This window comes from Ictalurus punctatus, chromosome 18 (assembly GCF_001660625.3).
Source record: "Ictalurus punctatus breed USDA103 chromosome 18, Coco_2.0, whole genome shotgun sequence".
In the NCBI taxonomy this organism is placed as follows: domain Eukaryota; kingdom Metazoa; phylum Chordata; class Actinopteri; order Siluriformes; family Ictaluridae; genus Ictalurus; species Ictalurus punctatus.
The window spans coordinates 7,876,050-7,897,500 of NC_030433.2; the positions used below are offsets into that span (position 1 = coordinate 7,876,050).

The 21,451-nt window shown below is 39.2% G+C and overlaps 1 protein-coding gene across 1 annotated transcript in view; it reads right to left on the reverse strand.

The window, feature by feature from the left end:
- The window catches only part of LOC108278484 (potassium/sodium hyperpolarization-activated cyclic nucleotide-gated channel 1), a 110,373-nt gene that overhangs the window by 33,627 nt on the left and 55,295 nt on the right, over positions 1-21,451 (reverse strand). The window contains exons 3-4 of the mRNA XM_017491890.3: positions 19,685-19,846; positions 1,503-1,721 (exon numbers count right to left, since the gene is read on the reverse strand). Coding sequence (XP_017347379.1) covers positions 1,503-1,721; positions 19,685-19,846 — 381 coding nt within the window. The remainder of the gene's footprint in view (positions 1-1,502; positions 1,722-19,684; positions 19,847-21,451) is intronic.

Below are 21,451 nucleotides of genomic sequence, written 5' to 3' on the forward strand. Positions count from 1 at the left end.
GAGATAATCTACCCATCCCTATGCGCTTTCTCTTCCTTTCTATTGTTTTCCGCTACGTGCTGTCAAATCTCCTTTCTCTTTCTTTCGCTTTCTCTAAGGGTTTCTCTTATACCCACAGACGACAGCTCATTTACTGGAGATAAATTCAGTGCACTTAAGAACATGGAGCAATCACGGTAAGAGTATTGCAGCCACGATTCGGCTTAGAAACGAACAGTGAGGGCGAGAGCCACGAACACAGGGGTGAGGAAAAGGTCACATGGTATAAAAATGCACACCAGAAGCATTCAGGCTTGTTTAAGCTAGCTACTTAACGTACGCAACCGACATGGAGCCGAAAACAAAGCACTGCGGAAAGTAGTCTTCGTCCTGTATTGCATATTAACTTGCAGTTGTAAGGTGAAACATCACAACTGCGAGACAACGATATTTTCTCATATGTGCCAGAAACAGGCTTTCATACTAGAGACAGCGGCTCATAAAAGAGAACGTTTGCACAGACTTTCATAGACGTTTCATTTTATTTTATTTTATTTATTTTTTAAAAACACCATGATGAAAACAAAACGGATAAAGACATCTGGACAAAGTGAGCATTTATTCTCCAACTCGAGTCCAAAACAGACGTCTCTTCCATTCAGAGTCTTAGTCAAAAGTGTTAACGCACTTAAGTGCCGCTACGAAGCAAAACATAACCAGATTGTCTTATTTACAGACGTAAACTAATCGCTAATGGTTAAGTATTAAAAGTTACCTGATGTCGCCGTTCGGTCACGCTCGTCACTTATCCAGACCTTTGTAAACGAGGAATTTTTAAGAAACCGGACCTTCACAAATTTTGACGGCGATAAATTGTTTTTAATAAACAGACCTTTCATGAATTTGTTCATACTTGTTTAAGAAATGTAAAAAGGAAAGGAGAAAGTCCATGAAGTCTAATCTCAGATGTTACGGAAGTGAACTTTGCGTCGTTTGAGGGAGCGTTGCAGTGTTGTGTCCGTTTCTGGGAGTTTTTGAAAGTAATGTACGGAGCACAGGTCATGTTTTTTGCCCAATAGTTCTGACACACAAAATATTCCATACGCAGTCATTTAATTTGCATATACATATATGTGTATTTCTTATCACCACTACTTAGATGTATAAATACACCTCTCTTCACTGTGGATGTGCATGTATATATGTGTGTGTGTGTGTGACACAGAAAATAAGACAGAAAGAGAGACAGAAAAGAGACAGACAGGTACACAGAGAAGTAAGCAGGCAGACAGACTAGATCTATATAGACAGACACTCAGACAGATAGACAGAAAGACAGACAGTTGGGTCAGGTTTTGGGGCTCTGTTTCCCTCAGTATATAAAGTAAATAAAAAGGCATTTTAAAGCAACTGTTTTGTTAATAATAATAGAGACCTGGCCTGGGTCATATGACTTCTGCTGTAGTGTCCAGAGCATGAGGAGAACACTGAGTGAAAGTGTAAAGTGGAGAACGTTTTCTTACCTTCTCCTGGTACTGTCTGCGCGAGGAGTCGAGCGACTGGATGAGTGCCGTAGCATGGCCCACGAACATGGCGTAACACGTCGCTCCCACAATCATGCTGAGCATCGTGATCCACAGATCGGACATGCTGACCGGCGCTCGGGCTCCGTAACCGATACACAGCATATGACTCATGGCCTTGAAGAGAGCGTATGAGTACTGCTTTCCCCAGGAGTCGTTCTGAGAGAGAGAGAGAGAGAGAGAGAGAGAGAGAGAGAGAGAGAGAGAGACAGGAAAAAGGAGATAGGAATGGATGATAGTTAGAAAATAGGGGTGGAAGGAGATAAGATGCAAGGAATTAGGAATTAGGAATTAGAAGAATAAAAGGTCGGAAATGAACCACGTATGGTGGAATGGCACAAAGGGACAGAAAGAAGAGAAAAAAAGATGAAGAAAATGAAAAATAGGTGAGTGGTAAGAGAAAAGTTGGTGGGGAGGGTTGAGAGAAAGCGAGAGAGAGAGAGAGGAGAGAGAGAGAGATGGGTGTAGAAGAGTTATTGGGCACTAGCTTGCAGTCAGAGTGGTGATGAACGACTGATTCTCCATAAAGCACAATGCCGATGTGCCCTTCATGCCTAGCGCCTTCTCTTTATCTCTTTCCTTTCCGCATTTGTCATTCTTTCATCTCTTTCATGTTCATCTTCCATTTCTCACGTTTTTTTCTGCTGGTGAAAGAGTTCAACCTTTAATCTCCTTCTTACACTCTTTCAGTTCATTTCAATGCAGTTCATCTCAGAATATCTCTGTGCACGTGATATTATTCATCTACAGTATTATCAAAGCGTTTAAATCCGTCTAATAAATAAATAATTTAAGACGACTAAACACATTTACATTTACACACATGGATAAACACCTGTAATATTCAAATATCAGTATTTTCCCTCAACCATCAATATTCTGCATCGAAACACCAACATTCATCATCAAACTCCAACATGCGCCATCAAACTCCAACATGCACCATCAAACTCCAACATGCGCCATCAAACGCCAACATTCATCATCAAACTCCAACATTCATCATCAAACACCAACATTCACCATCATACACCAACTTTCACCATCAAACACCAACATTCATCATCAAACACCAACTTTCACCATCAAACACCAACATTCATCATCAAACACCAACATTCATCATCAAACTCCAACATTCATCATCAAACACCAACTTTCACCATCAAACACCAACTTTCACCAGCAAACACCAACATTCATCATCAAACACCAACATTCATCATCAAACTCCAACATTCATCATCAAATACCAACATTCACCATCATACACCAACTTTCACCATCAAACACCAACATTCATCATCAAACACCAACATTCATCATCAAACTCGAACATTCATCATCAAACACCAACTTTCACCATCATACACCAACTTTCACCATCAAACACCAACTTTCATCATCAAACACCAACATTCATCATCAAACATCAATATTTGCCATCAAACACCAACATTCACCATCAAACACCAACATTCACCATCAAACACCAACATTCACCATCAAACACCAATTTTCACCATCAAACACCAACATTCATCATCAAACATCAATATTTGCCATCAAACATCAACATTCATCATCAAACACCAACTTTCACCATCAAACATCAACATTCATCATCAAACACCAACTTTCATCATCAAACATCAATATTCGCCATCAAACACCAACATTCACCATCAAACTCTAATATACACCACCAAACACCAACATTCACCATCAAACACCAACATTCACCATCAAACATCAATATTCATCATCAAACACCAACATTCATCATCAAACATCAATATTCGCCATCAAACATCAACATTCATCATCAAACACCAACTTTCACCATCAAACATCAACATTCATCATCAAACATCAATATTCGCCATCAAACACCAACTTTCACCATCAAACATCAACATTCATCATCAAACATCAATATTCGCCATCAAACATCAACATTCATCATCAAACACCAACTTTCACCATCAAACATCAACATTCATCATCAAACATCAATATTCGCCATCAAACACCAACATTCACCATCAAACATCAATATTCGCCATCAAACACCAATATTCGCCATCAAACACCAACTTTCACCATCAAACACCAATACTCAACATCAAATACCAATGTTAATCATCAAACTCCAACATTCACCATCAGATAACAACAAACCCAGATAATGGGTAGGTTTGTTGTGCCACAGTTTGATTTTTGTTAAGTTTCTATGATGTTCTAGAACTGTTCTTTCGGCTTATCGGTTCTTATACATAATCAGAACAATAAAGCACACAAAATTGCAATGTTAGGGTGTTGGTGTGGGTTGGAGGATGTTGGTGTTTGTTGGCTTTTGAGGGGATTTTTACTTGTGTTTAAGCTACTTAAGGTAATAAAACGTTGGCTAATATTGAAATGTGGTGGTGAGAATTTTGGTGTTTGAAGGAGGATATCTGATGTTTGATGGGAAATATTCATGTTGTTCAAAAATGGTGTTTAATGGAAAAGATTTGTTTTTGCTGATTTTGGATTTTGATGGTGGAACTTCGTATTTAATGGTGAAGGCTGGTGTTTGATGGAAAATGGTTGTGTTTGAGTATGTTGGTGTTTGATGGTGAATGTTAGTGTTTGATGGAAAATAGTTGTGTTTGAGTATGTTGCTGTTTGGTGATGAAGGTTGGTGCTTGATCATGAATGCTTGTGTTTAATAGGAATTTGGGGTTTAATGTCTAATGCCTGTTGATACATTTTGTCATTGCTGTTTGAAAACGTTGGTGTTTGATGGTGAATACAGGGGTCTGATGGTCAGTATTGGTGTTTAATAGTGAATTCTGCTGCATGTCGATGTCACTGGTGTTTCTTGGTGTCTGATGGAGAATTCTGGTATAGACTGGTGTTTGTTGTTATATATGAGACATGTTACAGCAGGCTTTAAAATACAGTAGTAGGCTATCACTTTGGGAAAAACATCTATAAATCTGCTGATAATATTTTCCAACATTACAGTGTTTTTGTTTTCTTTTGTATTTTGTGATTACTTAGCATTGCTGATGGGAAGCCAATTCCACCTGGACGTCTTCTAGTGCACTTCACTCAGGAACATGGTGCTGACAAACTAAAAGAAGCATCAAATTATTTCTGGATGGCCCCAATTCCCTGCTCCCTCTCTCTCTCTCTCTCTCTATCTCTCTCTCTCTCTCTCTCTCTCTCTCTCTATGTGTGTGTGTTCTCATCAGAGTGTTCTCAGCAGACGGATGTGATAACTTTTCGGTAATGTACCGGCTCTGTAGTCGGTCCCAAGTTGCTGACTGCTCACATTTCATTCCGTTCCCTCTGAGACACCGAAGTGCTGAGAAGAAAACTCAGCTCCAAAAACTCCTTAAATCCGCACGAAACGTCTAGCGCAACACTGCAGAAATCGCGACCCCTCTCCTGCTTCCACGGTGTGGGCGTGTCCACCTGCGTCCTTCTTTTTTTACGCCTGTTTTTATGGCTAAATGAATAGCTTTTGAGTCTCTCGTTGATGTAATCCAGGATCTAATCTCCAGGATCTGATATCTAATCTCCATGCTGATTTTACCAGACAGGTTTAAAGACTGATGTGTTAGCTGCTCCACAGCAGAAAGATACTGTAGAAGCTCCACGTTGTGCTTGGACTTGAATTACATGAACAGCTATGCATATTAAAAATACCGTTCACCATTTATATTGGTGTTTATTCTCACCTTCATCCTTCCTGTTAATGGAAATCAGTGTGTTATGCATTATGTGGAAACACTGTTTTTTAAATTTTGTTTAGGTCTGAATTTTTCTTAAACGCAATCACGCCCCTGCAAAGCCATCTTTCAATTCCTCACTTTTCCATAATGCTCCCTATACACACACACACACACACACAAAAACACTACACACGCTTTTCCTGCATCCGCAACACTGTTTGTGATTAATAACAGATTGGATTTTAATTATTGTGTGTCTGTGCGCGCCAGAGAGCTTCGCCTGAACAAAACACACACCTTGGTAATTAATGGGGGAAATCCGCAGCCCAGGCCCAGAGGAAAACACTTCAGGTCTTCCTACTGACAGCCTGATGTCGAATAGTTTAGTAATAATGTGTCATTACTACCCACAGAGGTAGCGGAAACACACCTAGCCTGCTGTTCAGGCGTGTGTGATAGCATGCGACACGTCTTGAAGGTGGATGTCAATTTTAACAGCGATGACGGATTACTACAGAAACATGAATGATTTATCAGATGAGATTTTTTTTTCTTTTTGAATTTACTGTTGTATAGCCAAGATAAACTGAAATATCTTGGGGGGGGGGGGGGGGGGGGGGCAAAAACCAAAACAATCAACTGCAAGTGGAGCTTAAATAGATCCGAGAGCATCCTGGTGATATTCATGCCTTTTGAACTAGGGAAGGGAATCTCTAAACACCTTCCAATTTCCAATTTTTAAGCATTTTGGGCTGTATTCAGAGATGGTGAATTATGTCCAAACTTTACATTAATATTTATGCATTAAGTCGATTTTCTGGGCTCTATATTCAGATTATTATAATCACCTGTGTGTAGGTCATACCTCGGGCATTGGCAGATTATTCTTGAGTAAAAGCGTCCAAGGCTGGGTTTTTCAATAGTGTGTGTGAGGCAGAAATGCACCCAGGATGGGATGCCAGTCCATGGTGTTTGGATGTCAGAAATTTGGAAATGTAGAAAGAAGTTTAGAAGAAAGTTTAGAAGGAAGGAAGTTTGGAGGCAAGTAGTAAGGAAGGATGTTTGGAGGAAGGAGGCTTGGAGGGAAAAGGTAAGGAAGGAAATTTGCAAGGAAAAAGGATGTTTGGAAGGTAGGAAGAAAGGAAGGAACCATGGAGGAATAAATTTTGCAAGTTTGTATGAAGGAAGTTTGCAAAGAAGAAAATTTGGCTGTTTAGAAGGTGGTTTGGAAGAAAGGAAGTTTGAGAGTTTGCAAGGATGGGAGGTTTGGAGGAAAGTAGTAAGGAAGTTTGAAGGGAAAAGGAATGAAGGAAGAAAGGAAGGAAATGTGGAGAAAGAAATTTTGCAAGTTTGGATGAAGGAAGTTTGGAAGGAAGAAAGTTTGAACATTTATAATGAAGGATGTTTAGAAGGAGATTTGGAAGGAAGAAGGTTTGAGTGTTTGAGGTGTGGAAGAACATTTGGAAGTTTAGAAGGAAGATTAAAGTAAGGAAATTTGGAAGAAATGAAGCTTGGAGGAAAGTAGTAAGGTAGGAAGTTTGGAGGAAGGAAGTTTAGAAGTCTTGAAATTTGGAAGGAAAAAAGGATACTTGGAAGGAAGGAAGAAAGGAAATAAATGTGGAGTAAGAAATTTTGCAAGATTGGACATTTAGAAGGAACGATGTTTGGAAGTTTGAGAGTTTAGGTGGTTTGGAAGGAAGTTTGGAAGTGTAGAAGGAAGTTTATAAGTAAGAAAGTTTGGAAGGAATGAAGTTTGGAGGAAAGTAGTGAAGAAGGATGTCAGGAGGAAGGAAGTTCAGAAGTCTTGAAGTTTATAAGGAAAGATGGATGTCTGGAGGAAGAAAGTTCAGAAGTCTTGAAATTTGGAAGGAAAGATGAATGTTTTGAAGGCAGGAAGAAAAAAAGGAACTGTAGAGTAAGAAATTTGCAAGTTTGGATGAAGAAAGTTTGGACGTTTAGAAGGAAGGCTGTTTGGAAATAAGTAAGTTTGAGAGTTTGCAAGGATGGAGGTTTGGAAGGAAGGATGTTTGGGTGGATAAAAGGAAACAAGTCAGGAAGGAAGGTCCTAACAGAGCGATCACTTCAGTAACTCATGTTTCAGTAATACCAGAGTACCAGCTTTGTACAGTTTTTCATTTTAGTAGGTCTCGATGTTAGGACAGTATTCAATATTCATACAGATTTTGTTTGCACATTTAGGGTGAGTGCCAGAGAAACTCACTCAAAACACCATTTGACGTATTTGGGCAAAAGCACAAGTCATGATTTCTGAGGCTCAGAGTTACAACGCTGCGCTACAAGAGATAATAAATAATATTAAATGCTAATTATCTGCTGCAATGCTCCCGTAAATGGAAGTCATGAAATAATTGGTGCTTTAATGGTTAATGCATGTTTATATTTGCCAGGACTAACAGAAAAACATAAAATGACACACACCTGTTTTTTGTGGTCTAATTAGCTGTGAGACAGCACTGTGTTAGCATGTTGCTTAAAATAGCTTTACACACACAAGTTTTTACCTCTTTATTATCACTAATATTCCACGTGCACATCTTCATCTAGCTGACACCTGCACTCGGACAACACTGAGCTAATCAACACGCTTGTCTAGTGCAGTCCGCTAATCACGGCGAATCACTCGAGCACACACAGCCACCCAAAGTCATACGTCTGATTGCGGAGGAGGAGAAAAACACTTGAATTTTTTTTTAAATATTGACGGCTGGCTTGGATTTTAACGGGGAGAGCAGCTGACGCAAGGCCGAGCTCTAAACAAGAGCAGATGATAACGTTACTCCTACTCCCTGACGTCTGGAGTGTTGGGTTTAGTTCAGTGCAGGAGGCACTGATTCGACGTGACTGGAAGGATGCAGCTCAGACGTAAACTGGTTACACCTGTTATATTTCATATATAAAGAGTTTGTTTTCTGAATTTCTGAGACATTGGGCAGAGAGAAAAGAGTGAACAGGGGAGAGGTGTTAAGGAATACCTGATTAAATGAACTGTGCAGTTTTGACTAAGAACCTGTAGACATCAGATTCATTCTGAGAGAGGCATTCTGTATATATATAATACATTTTATAAGAATTATCAAAGGGAAGGATGGAAGGAAATAAGGAAAAAATATGGAAAAAGAAAGGTAGACTTTAGAAAGATAGACCTACAAACAAATGAAATAACTCATTTTGCCTACACTTACACAGAAAGAAAGAAAAGGGGAAAAAGAAAGAAAATAACGACTAATTTTGCCTACACCTACAAAGAAAGAAAGGAAAAGAAAAGAACGACTAATTTTGCCTACACTTACACAGAAAGAAAGAAAAAAGAAAGAAAAAAAGAAAGACTCATTTTGCCTACACCTACAAAGAAAGAAAGAAATTAAAGACTCATTTTGCCTACACCTACAAAGAAAGAAAGAAATGAAAGACTAATTTTGCCTACACCTACAAAGAAAGAAAGAAAGAAATGAAAGACTAATTTTGCCTACACCTACAAAGAAAGAAAGAAAGAAATGAAAGAGTAATTTTGCCTACACATACAAAGAAAGCAAAAAAGAAAAAAGAAAGAAAAACAAAAGAAAAAGAAATGAAAGAAAGACTCACTTTGCCTACACCTACAAAGAAAGCAAAAGAAGAAAAAAGAAAGGAAGGAAGGAAGAAATGAATGAATGAAAGAAAGAATGACTTCCTGAGCCATGGCACGTAATGATGCTACTTAGCTAGCTAAAGTTACCTCAGGAGGTAATTGTTAGCGAGCTAACTTATCTAACTGCAGTTACAAAAGTCAGAAAACGTCCATATTAGGCATTGTTTGTTACTGAACAAGCAAATATCTCTATTTTCATCTATTTATTCTTTTCTAGATTCAGACTTTAACACACTGTTTAGATACGACAGAATTCCCTAAAACTAAATCTTCTGTAGCTGTTACCATCACAGTGATTTATTTGCCTTTTGTTCTAATTCTTGTTGGAAAACTAATCAGCTAACCCCTGAGTAAACTGGTGTATGAGGTGTTCCAACTGTTTTTGCCTCAATTCAGGGATTAAAATGGAGTAAGACGAGAACACAAAAACAAATTAAAAAACACACACACAGAGAACCATGCAGTGTTTTACATGCAGAACCCGACATTAACTTGATGGGCTCTCTGAGTGTTCAGCCAGTTGGAATCTGTAGTTTTATCATTCGCACTCAGTGTGAGGCGTTAGTGCCAGAAAAATAACACATTCAGTGTATAATGAGTGTGTTCACGCTCTCGGTGTGAGAGAATAGGGGAACCATGCTGTACTCCAACCCTGAATTCATGCTAGCAAGCTACAAGTCACTCATGTCACTGCTACTGTTGGTATTTGTGAGTGTGGCTTGCCCCCACCCCCGATGAAATGTATTTTATAGGTTGATATTATCATGCCATTGTGTGTCCAAATGCACAGTACACCAAGTTAACAGGGCACTAGGACCTGGGGGAAGGCTTCTACTGCGCTGAACAAGCACAGCAGTAGTACAGAGATTTAGCTACAATGTGAATCTGAGGTAAATTATAGTCAACACAGCTAGCTATTGACTTTTTAACCAGTCTCGACCAGTTAAAAAGTAACTTTAGATTTATGCAAGTTAAAGAAAAAGGGGATAAGCTAACCAGTATAACACTATCAATAGCTAGCTGATGTTTTTGTTGTTTTCTTATCACATTTAATGCTGTGGAACGTCTGCAAAACAAGTTAGCTCCTGTTCTCACTTATGTTATAGCAGCTATAAACAGTCTCTCTCTTTTTTCTCTCTTGTGAAGTTAATAAGACAGAAAGAAAAAAATAAAACCGCAGCTTATCATGTTACCAAGAAACCGCGATGTGTAAAAAGCTATGTTAAAAAACTTTAACGTCCCCATGAAATCAAATGGACATTTTGTGGCTTTTTGTATGAATATGTCAGCCGAAACATTGTCTATAAGCTAGTGCGCTCCAAAACAATGTCAAAATTCGCATTCAGAAGATATACGCGTTCAAAATGTACAGTGTCTTTCTACCAGAGATACGGATCGAGAATTTTGATGACATCATTTTGCACTTCAGCTTCTCGTCAGACTTTCTGTCCAATTAAATGCTCTCTAGAATCTGACGTCAACACATTGAATGACACTAATGTTAATGTTTTCTCTCTCCGCTGAAGTAAATAAGCAACCACAAAGTGTAAACTGTCCTAAAGATGATGCTAAAGTTAATGTGCTGACACTGGAGGAAGCAAGGAAGGAAGGAAGGAAGGAAGAAAGACAACTCTCTTCCTAAGCCTTGACATATGTTGATGCTACTTAGCTAGCTAAAGTTACCACAGGAGGTTATTATTAGCAAGCTAGCTTATCTAACTGGACACTCTTTCCTTAAACGTTAAATTCAGCACCATCTTTGTAACAAATGATTTCAAAACGTTTGAAACTTTGAGGCTTTTAAAAAAATCACCTTTCTTTGAGTATATTTTACATGTTTCACTCTTTCTGTCTTTATTTGTTTTTTTCAGGTTGGACTAATAAGCTTTTATCTGACAATTATCAGAATTTTTTTTGATCCTCAAAAAGCTCAAAGCACATGCTTTACTTTCTTACTTTCATGCCATATTTTGTATTATTAATAATAAAAAAAATATATAATACACTGGATAACTCAACAGTTGGGTCATTTTTACCCCAATAGGCTGGGTAGAGAAACAAACCCACTGCACCGAGTTAAAACTACGCCAGTGTTGGGAAGGTGTTATACCCCTGAGGTGTAACTTTCATGTGTGCTAATTCTTATTAGGCTAAACATTAGCATTAGCCCCTTGAGGATTAGCACCTGGTGTGTTATCATGGTGTGATGATTAAGCAGCAGTACACAGCATTCCTCTCTGTCTCTCACACTCTCTCTCTCACTCTCACATGCTCTCTCTCACATGTTCTCTCTCTCACACACACTCTGTCTCTCTCACACACTCTCTCTCACTATCACTCTCTCTCACACACACACTCTCTCTCTCACACCCACTCTCTCTCTCTCACTGTCACTCTCTCTCTCACTGTCACTCTCTCTCTCTCTCTCTCTCACTATCACTCTCTCACTCTACATTAGTCCTGTGGGAATGTTCTTTATACCACGGTACGACTACACCAATACGCCTCACACCAGAAATGAATCGCCTCATGCGCACACGTGACAAGCAAAACAAATTCCGCACTGGAGTGTTGTAGTTAGCAAGAAAGCTAGCTGATATTTATTTTACTATTATTTTGAATTTTTCAGGTCGGAATTACACAGATCAGGGCTTGAAATGCAGATAAGAAATATATTTACAAAAATGTATGCAGGATAAATAGAAAAAACACTTTTTGTTGGTTTATGTGTTTCATCTGTTCGACATAAGCACTACTATTCTCATTTTTTGACAGATTTGATATCTGATAAATATCAGTAATATTGTACAGTGCTGTATAATTAAGCCTAGGTAAGAGTTATATAGTTGATTGAAATGCTGCAAACATTTTTTAAATAAATAGTTTTGGTAAGTAATCAATTAATCGTTAAATAAATAAATAAATAAATAAATAAATAAAAGATTAAATTATTATCATAATAATTCTTAGTTGAAGATGTAGCTGTAACTATTTTTTTTTTAAATTGGTATTTCCAAAATGCAAATGTGACCTACATTATAGTTGCAGTTGCTGGTTTAAAATGTTCATGGTTTATTTATACTCTTTTTCAGGAAGGAAGACCCAGACATTCCTGTTGCCCCACATTCCCCAGCACCACCATCACCAGCAATTCTTCTGGCTTCTGGCAACTCTTCACTTCCTTTAATAATTCATGGCTTCCATAACGGCCACTGACCCGGACAGCGCTCCCAGACAGATTTACAATCCCCCAGATTTACAAATTAGCCAGAAAAGTGAAAGGCATAGATTAAGTATAAGGAAAACTTGAATTTGTGGCAGGATCCAATGGTATGATGACGAAGAAGAGATCCAGTGACATGACAACTCCGGCTAAAGAAGGAAACAGTGGGATGACAACTCCAGCAATGAAGACATCCAATGAGAGGAGAATGTCAGCCAAGGAGAGTTCCACTGAAGGAGGATCCAATTGGATGTTGACTCCAGCTAAGAGATTCAATGAGAGAGCAACTCCAGCCAAGGAGAAATCCAGCGTGACGGCAGTGTCAGCTGAAGAGGGATTCTGTAGCTTAACGGCTCTAGCTGAGGAGGGATCCAGATGGATGACACCTCAAGCAAAGTAGAAATCAAGTAAGAGGTCAGCCTCATCAAGGAAGAAATCCAGTGAGAGGAAAAGTCCAGCTAAGAAGAGAGAAAGCTGTCAGGAGGGATCTAGTTAAAAACCACTCCATCTGAAGAGCGATCCTGTGGGATGCCAACTTCAGCCACAAAAAGATCCAGCAACTGAACAACACCATCTGAGGAGGAATCCAGTGAAGTCCAGCTGAGGAGGTGTAAGGCAGATGTAAAATTTAAACGCTCTTTGTTTATTGGTGAAGTGATTTCTTAGATCAAGTGACCTGAACAATGGTCACCTCATCAAATCAGTAGCCCTGTCACAATTCATGACTTACAGCCATCAATTCAAAGCTGTATGGACCAATTTGGGAGTGAAAATGGTTCCAGCAGTCCGTCTGACCAGCAGAATCTCATTTCACGTCTCTCTGAGCACATTAGACGGAGATTAACATAGGTACCTGACGCTTTTTGCTCTCGTTATGCCGCTAATCTGCATTATGAGTGAACTCAGACGACCTGACTGAACTCCGTGTCTCATTAATAGCCCCCTGACGACCCATTATAGACCCCACACCATCTCACACAGGCAAGACGTGGATTGTTCCTCAGCAGGACCACAAACCCCCACCCGGTCAGGCAATAAAAGCCGAGCTCGGCTCGTTCCGCACTTATTCATCTGCATCGATTTTATTTTTTCAGGGCAAAACATCTAAGCGCGCAAGACCGCCATTGATCCGACCATGGAACAGAAAAACACTCCACCAGCTACCTGTAAAGACAAATGAGTAATGAGGACAAGAAAACAGATTATTTTCGTCACCGTTGCTCCGTTGTTACCTTGTTTGTCAGGATTTTTTTTTTTTGGTATTTGCTTTAACAAATCCTAAGAGGATTTGCAGCAAAAGAGCAGTACATGCGATTGTGCTCTACTGGGTTGAGAGGAAGAAGAGGAGCTCATTCAGAAACAACTCTCTTATTGAGACTTTTGTTGTTGTTGTTGTTGTTGTTGTTGTTTTTAAACTATCATTTTCACTGCTTTGTGGTGGGTGCTGGCGCTTGAGTATATATGAAGTGCACTTTTCAAACCAGTGAACATCTGTACTCAATAACATTGTTTTAGTTCATGTTTGAAACAATATGCTAATTTAGACCCTGGGATAGGCTTGGATAAGCGGTACAGAAAATGGCTGGCTGGATGGATGGATGCTAATTTAGAATACACAGTAGCTAATGCATTTCAATACATCACGACCAAACCTGTTAACTATTGTAGCCAAAACATGACCAATGGGTTCACACGAGAATGGCGTTTATCCCTCAAATATTCATAAACATTGACTCATCTGTCGTACATACTTATTCAACTAGTGTTTGATCAATATTCAGGTGATATAATCGGTCAGTATTCGGTTCAGTCTTCTTCTCTCTCTTCTATTCTATTCATTTGAAAATATTCATGAACCTAATGCTGTTTCAATTAAAAACCAAACCCACCGCAGGGCGTTAAATTATTTGAGATGCAAGACATTCTTACAGCTTACTTTTTTTAACTGTTCTGCAGTCATCTCAAGCATCATACCGTCCAGAGATCCTTTCTAAAAGTCTCCAGGAAGCTGGGATTTTGTTAATTTCAAGCCTTAGTCTAAGACAGAGAGAGAAAGAAAGCCAGGCAGAATTAAAACTGCACCCCTGAGGAATCCCTAATGCTGGACATGAAAGGAAAGTTAATGAAATCGCTTTTATCTTTTGTACAGATACAGACTTTCATGATTTTGTAACACGCCTCATAATATATACTAGTAGAAGGTTTATTACACTGTTTTTTGGTATCAGAGAAGCTTATTAACCGAAAAGGGAGTGGACAACAATATCATTATCAGGGGGTGTGATAAACTGAACAAATCTGTGTCTATATTTTCTGTGTTAGCTTTCCAGGGAAGAATTAGAAGACATTTTGGCTCCAAAACTGCCAAACAAACAATGATGAAAACTGAAGGTCAGCCCACACAGCTTTACTGAGTTAGGCTCTCTGAGTTAGGTTCTCCATCTTCTCCTTCAGATGTTGTCCTGGGAACACTGTATGAGATGTGTAACACACCCATTAACACGCACATTCGCACCTAGGCACAATATAACATAGTCAATCCACCCACCTGCATGTTTTTGAGAATTGGAAGGAAACCAGAGAACCCGAGGAGAACATGCCAAACTACATACAGGCAGCAACTTCAGGATCGAACCCTGGAGCTGTGACGTTGCTGTGAACGTCACCGCCATTGTGTCACCATGACTAGAGCTCTGGTGCTTCCTAAATCCTAATTTAATTCCTGGAAATAGTGTATCAAATCAAACGTTAACGTTTTGCACTAAACTGAAACGACAGAAGACCCAGCACTCTGTCATGTCCCTGAACCTGAGTATACATATCACAATCACCACGTTATGTAACCTAGGATTGGTTGGGGCTTGGAAAAAGGCTTGGCAGACATTACACCACACGTCCAGCACAACTGTATAACCGCTTTCATTTATTCATCTTCATTAAGCACAATATCCTGGTCAGTGTACGGGGTGGATCCAGAGCCTGTCCTGGGAATGCTGGGAGCGGGGTGGGAATACAACTTTGATCCAAAGCAATTCAGCAATTGTCATGAAACTACAACAAGCTGATTTTTTTTTTGTTCTTCAATAATCCCACATGGACATAATAAGAAGAACACGTGAAATTCCTCAGGATCTTCCTGGGGTCCCTGGAGTCTCTGTAGCATTACAATCTTTAATAACAGTTGAAGATTAGCATGATTGCAGTTGCATGCGTAGCGTCTAATCCGGAACCAAATTTGCTCTGAAACGAAGCCTCGTGAACTCAGCGCTAGACTCTAAACCCAATATTCACCACCTGTAATCCGTCACCATTAACCTGAATCGAGCCAGTGCATTTTAACGCTTATAAACACTAATGAGTTTTTAATTACGTCAGGGAACAAACACAGTAAAGCACACGTTCATCTGCAGGCGTAACTGTGTTAACTCTGATGATTCCAGCAGAGCTGAGGAGAGTCTTGGCACACACTGGTCTGAAATCAGTTTTGCACCGGTTCTCCTGATGAACACGTGCACGCTGGTCTTATAGAATACTTACATTTTTCTTGTTCTATGTATGTAGTACTTTCTAGGTAGAACCTTATAACAAAGTGTTTTCTATCAGAAAGAGTTCCTATGCTTTTACACCCTTTGAGAAAATACGTTCTTAAAGGGTTCCTCAAGGGTTCGTTGGATAATTACGACTGCTTAGCTACCTGAAAGGCTACTTAGCATCCTACTTTTTGGTACAGAAACACTATTGTAGGGGTCTGCTGCTCTACATAAAACCTTTATTGGTTCCCCTAGAGGGAAAGCCTTCAGGGCTCTAAATTTTCTAAGATTTAACTAGTAGTAACTAGCAGAACTAAAAAGCTGAATTTGGGCTGAATTAGAGAACACGGATCACTTAATAGCCACCAAGATATCGTCAAAAACATAGATCTAGCAAGGGATCCCCCTACATAAAGCTAGCGGTCCCTTTAAATCTAGATAAAAATCCCTCTACATCTAACTAGCAATCGTTCTATATCTAACTAGCAATCCCTCTACATCTAACAAGCAATCCTTCTACATCTAACTAGCAATCCTTCTACATCTAACTAGCAATCCCTCTACATCTAACTAGCAATCCTTCTACATCTAACTAGCAATCCTTCTACATCTAACTAGCAATCCCTCTACATCTAACTAGCAATCCTTCTACATCTAACTAGCAATCCCTCTACATCTAACTAGCAATCCCTCCACATCTAACAAGCAATCCTTCTACATCTAACTAGCAATCCTTCTACATCTAACTAGCAATCCTTCTACATCTAACTAGCAATCCTTCTACATCTAACTAGCAATCCCTCTACATCTAACTATCAATCCCTCTACATCTAACTAACAATCCTTCTACATCTATCTAGCAATCCTTCTACATCTAACTAACAATCCTTCTACATCTATCTAGCAATCCTTCTACATCTAACTAGCAATCCCTCTACATCTTACTAGCAATCCCTCTACATCTAACAAGCAATCCCTCTACATCTAACTAGCAATCCCTCTACATCTAACTAGCAATCCTTCTACATCTAACTAGCAATCCTTCTACATCTAACTAGCAATCCCTCTACATCTAACTAGCAATCCTTCTACATCTAACTAGCAATCCCTCTACATCTAACTAGCAATCCCTCCACATCTAACAAGCAATCCTTCTACATCTAACTAGCAATCCTTCTACATCTAACTAGCAATCCTTCTACATCTAGCTAGCAATCGTTCTACATCTAACAAGCAATCCTTCTACATCTAACTAGCAATCCTTCTACATCTAAGTAGCAATCCTTCTACATCTAACTAGCAATCCCTCTACATCTATCAATCCCTCTACATCTAACTAGCAATCCCTCTACATCTAACTAGCAATCCTTCTACATCTAACTAGCAATCCTTCTACATCTAACTAGCAATCCTTCTACATCTAACTAGCAATCCCTCTACATCTAGCTAGCAATCCTTCTACATCTAACTAGCAATCCTTCTACATCTAAGTAGCAATCCTTCTACATCTGACTAGCAATCCCTATACATCTAACTAGCAATCCCTCTACATCTATCTAGCAATCCATCTACATCTAACTAGCAATCCCTCTACATCTAACTAGCAATCCCTCTACATCTTTACTAGCAATCCCTCTACATCTAACTAGCAATCCCTCTACATCTAACTAGAAATCCCTCTACATCTAGCTAGCAATCGCACTACATCTAACTAGCAATCCCTCTACATCTAACAAGCAATCTTTCTACATCTAACTAGCAATCCCTCTACATCTAACTATCAATCCCTCTACATCTAACTAGCAATCCTTCTACATCTAACTAGCAATCCCTCTACATCTAGCTAGCAATCCTTCTACAGAGAATTAGCAAACCCTCTAGCTAGGTAGAAAATTAACATTCAAGCTAGCAATCCCTCATAATCAACATTTTTTGCTCCATACTAACAAATCAGCAAGGGAAAAGTCCAGACAGACAGCATGTAGAAAAAGGACAGAATGAAATTACAATTTTCCAGGTGAATATGTCAGTTCACTCAGGAGAGAATTTGCTAACATTGGTAAATTTAGCTTGGTTAACTTGAATGAATTTTGGACGCACGAGCCAGAACAAAACTAACTAGCTTATCAATAAACCACATCCTGTCAAACCACACCAGAACCACCAATAATAAATCACTCGATTATTGAAAAAACTAGGGGATTTTTGCGTGATCCGTATTTGCTAATTTGCTAATCCAGTAGGAGGGACTTAGCTCGTGAGCAAACAGTGTGTTGATCTCACAATACACAACAGCTACATTTGCACTGAATATGGGTGAAAAGCTGAATGCCGAATTCACAAAGCAGAATAAGATCATTTCATTTTTACTGTTTAGTGATTCTTACTACTGCCATCTTAGCATAAGCTTTGCTCTATGGTGCTTGATATGAGACCCTGGTGTCTAAAAGGCTTTTCTCCGCTTCACCGTTTTCCCAAAATCCGTCACCAGAGACAGGAAGCACAGAGAGAGAGAGAGAGAGAGAGAGAGAGAGAGAGAGAGAGAGAGAGAGAGAGAGAGAGAGAGAGCAAGTAAGAAAGAAAACCCGATCTGAATGTGTCGCCTGTACGGTGAATGCCCTAGTGCACTAGCTGACCAATTTGACCTTGAAGATGATGAGCTGAATAATGGAGCTGAGAGGAACTAAAAAGGAGCCTAGCTCGGCTTTTTTAATCAGCCACCGCCTCTTTTTTTTTTCTCTCTCCCCGATGTGATGTGTAATGAGAAATCCCGAACAGCCATCTGCTATCACTGCTGCACTTCCTGTTCCATTAAAGGTCAAATTTCTAATGTTACATTCAGCTCACATTTTCAAATCTGAAATGGTTTTAACCCTCAAATGCCTGGTAATATTTGCCATTCGTTGCGATCAGATCAGATCAGATCAGACATGCTTTATAGTTTTACGCTTATGTGTGTGGCAGCCTGGGAAAACCCATCTCATGGTGAAATATAGACATTTTCTACTATATCAAAAATGCACAGTCACTGTTTAAAAAAAAATTCAAATACAGACTTTCAAGAAATAAAAATACTTAATAAAATAAAAATAAATTTCAAGATTGATGTCGTCTTGCTTTTTAACCCATGAAAGCCACTTTGATGGCATGACACCATTTTGCCATAGGATTACGACTTTATTCTTGAAATACTGCACCAGGTTTTCCCAGGCTACCATACAATATATCCTAAAACAACACAGAAAAATCTATTATTTATTTTATACCACAGTGATGCTGAATTCTCAACTCTGATTCGTAGGAGGAGTTGATTCATTTTCTATAACCATAGAAAAATGCTCCACAATCTTAAATGTCACTATAAACTGATTCTTTAATTAATAAACATTTTGAGCACAGCTTAATGGTCGTGACTGGGAAGGCAGGTGGTGATACTCTGAAAAAGCGCTTTATTGTCTGTATGTTTTGCTTCGGAAAGTCAAACACTCGTCTACGGGGGTGTGTGTTTACTTTCGTAGTTGTTCATGTGCTCAGAACATGACAGCCACGCAACCTAAGTGCTGGCATGGCCGGAAACTGAAACTACGATCTAAATCCCAAACAACTTCCTACAGCAGCCGTATTCTACCCAGGCATTCATTCGTCTTCAGTAATCCTCGTCAGGGTTACGGCGGATCCGGAGTCTATCCCGGGAACTCTAAGTGCAAGGTCAGAACGCACCGATCCACCTCAGGACACACAAATTCATACACTCATTTGATTTACCACCTTTCAGCATGATTTTTGGTTTTTGGGGGAGTGGAGCCAGAGAACCCGGAAGAAACAAACACAAACACGGGAAACTCCAGGATTAGTTCTGACAACGTACGAAGCATTAGCTGAACAAAATATAACAGCATCATCGGCAGTTTTGTCCTAACCTCGTTGTACGCTGTCCCGGAAAGTAGATCGCGATCAAAACAATAAATAAAAGACATAAAAAAGGCTCGAATACTTACAACCATACCGTTTAGTGACACCCAGCAATCCGGAGGAAAGTCCTGGAGCAGAGGGACCAGGAACTGCAGACATCCATCCCAGTGACACAGCAAGAGCATCATCCCAATCAGGTTAAATATTCTTACCACTGCGCTTGCCAGGTCGTACGTCATGTGGAAAATCTGAGAGAGAGACACAGAGAGAGAGACAGAAAGAGAGAGAGAGAGAGAGAGAGACAGAGAGAGAGACAGAGAGAAAGAGAGAGAGAGAGAGAGAGAGAGAGAGAGAGAGAGAGAGACAAAAATGATGAGATCAGCCATTTTATCAAAGAACATCACAGTGAAGGGTTTCACCTGCTTGATTATTACACAATAATGTGCAATATCTATGACATATTTACTTTTTGTCCCGTTTGTGTTACTGTAATTCAGTAACGTATTGGTTCCTGACTATAGCTATAGTCCTGATTGTAGTTCCTCTATCAGGCCTGAAAAATATTTATCTGTAGCACCATTCTTAGCAAATTAATGTTATTATTGTACTCTATAACGATGTTTAATACCAAAACTAGGACTGTCTCTACAATAATGCTAATTCCTATGAGCCCCTAGGAAATTTGTGTGAAAATACCATAAATGCTAAGCAGCACGTCTAGCGTAAATCCACTAACTAATGAGGCTATTACAACGTAATTACCAAGATTATAACATGTACGGCATTTTGCCATATAAGCTGCAAGAATCTTATATTCCAGAAAATATTACAATATTGAATTTGCGTGTTATTAAATACTCTATAACATCTGGTCAGTTGAATAGTTTTATTGAAATTTATTCGCATTTTTAAATATTTTGATGTTATGAAGCTTATTGACGTCTCGTGACATGTGAGATCTTATATGAAGATCTTAGTGCTGCTTGGTAGACAATAAATAGTGGAAAACTGTCATTTTTACTAACCAGATAAATTACGTTAAACCCGGTTTGTATCATTGAGAATAAATAGCTACCAAGCTGGTTATACATTTGTGTTACATTAGCTAGCTAGCATACATAGCTAGCTAAGGTAACGTAACATAACGTTAACAAATCAAATATGGAACCAGCAGGTTATTCCTGTAATAAGTAATAGTAGTACATCAAGACATCTAGCATAATGAGGTGTTATGGAGGACAATTTCATATAAATTCCCGCGAAAAAAAGCTCAAAAGTGCTCAACCAGTCCCACGAAAGGAAAATAAGCTACGTAATCAGTTATACAGTTGATTCATAATGTATGTTTTAAAAATGTGACAGAATCATGCAAATGTACATGTTCCGATTAATGTTAAGGACATGTATTGCTTTATTAACGACAAAAATACAGGTGTGTTTTGAGTTTTTTTCCTCCATCCATTTGACCTTTTTGTGCTGACTAATTCACGTTCTAAGCACATCGTAGGAGGAAAGTGTTTCTGAGAAACATGACACAGCATGTGTGGGGGCTGACATCTAACTGCACACATCGGTCACCAGCAACAGCATCGACGTATATCTAAAATACGTATAATACACAGTGAACGTGTCGAATATTCCCGAGGAAAACACTGGCTCGAGTCAGTGACTCAACTCTACATGAGCAGGTTAGCAGGATTTCCGTCTCATCGATTGCAGCTCGAGTCTTTGTTTTCCAAACGTTGTTTGTTTGGAAATCCGCTCTGAAGTGTATTAGCTTAGCTCATACATGTCCAAGTTCAGTCAGAAACGGAGCAAACACTGAAGAAAATAATTTGCGAACCTTCACAATG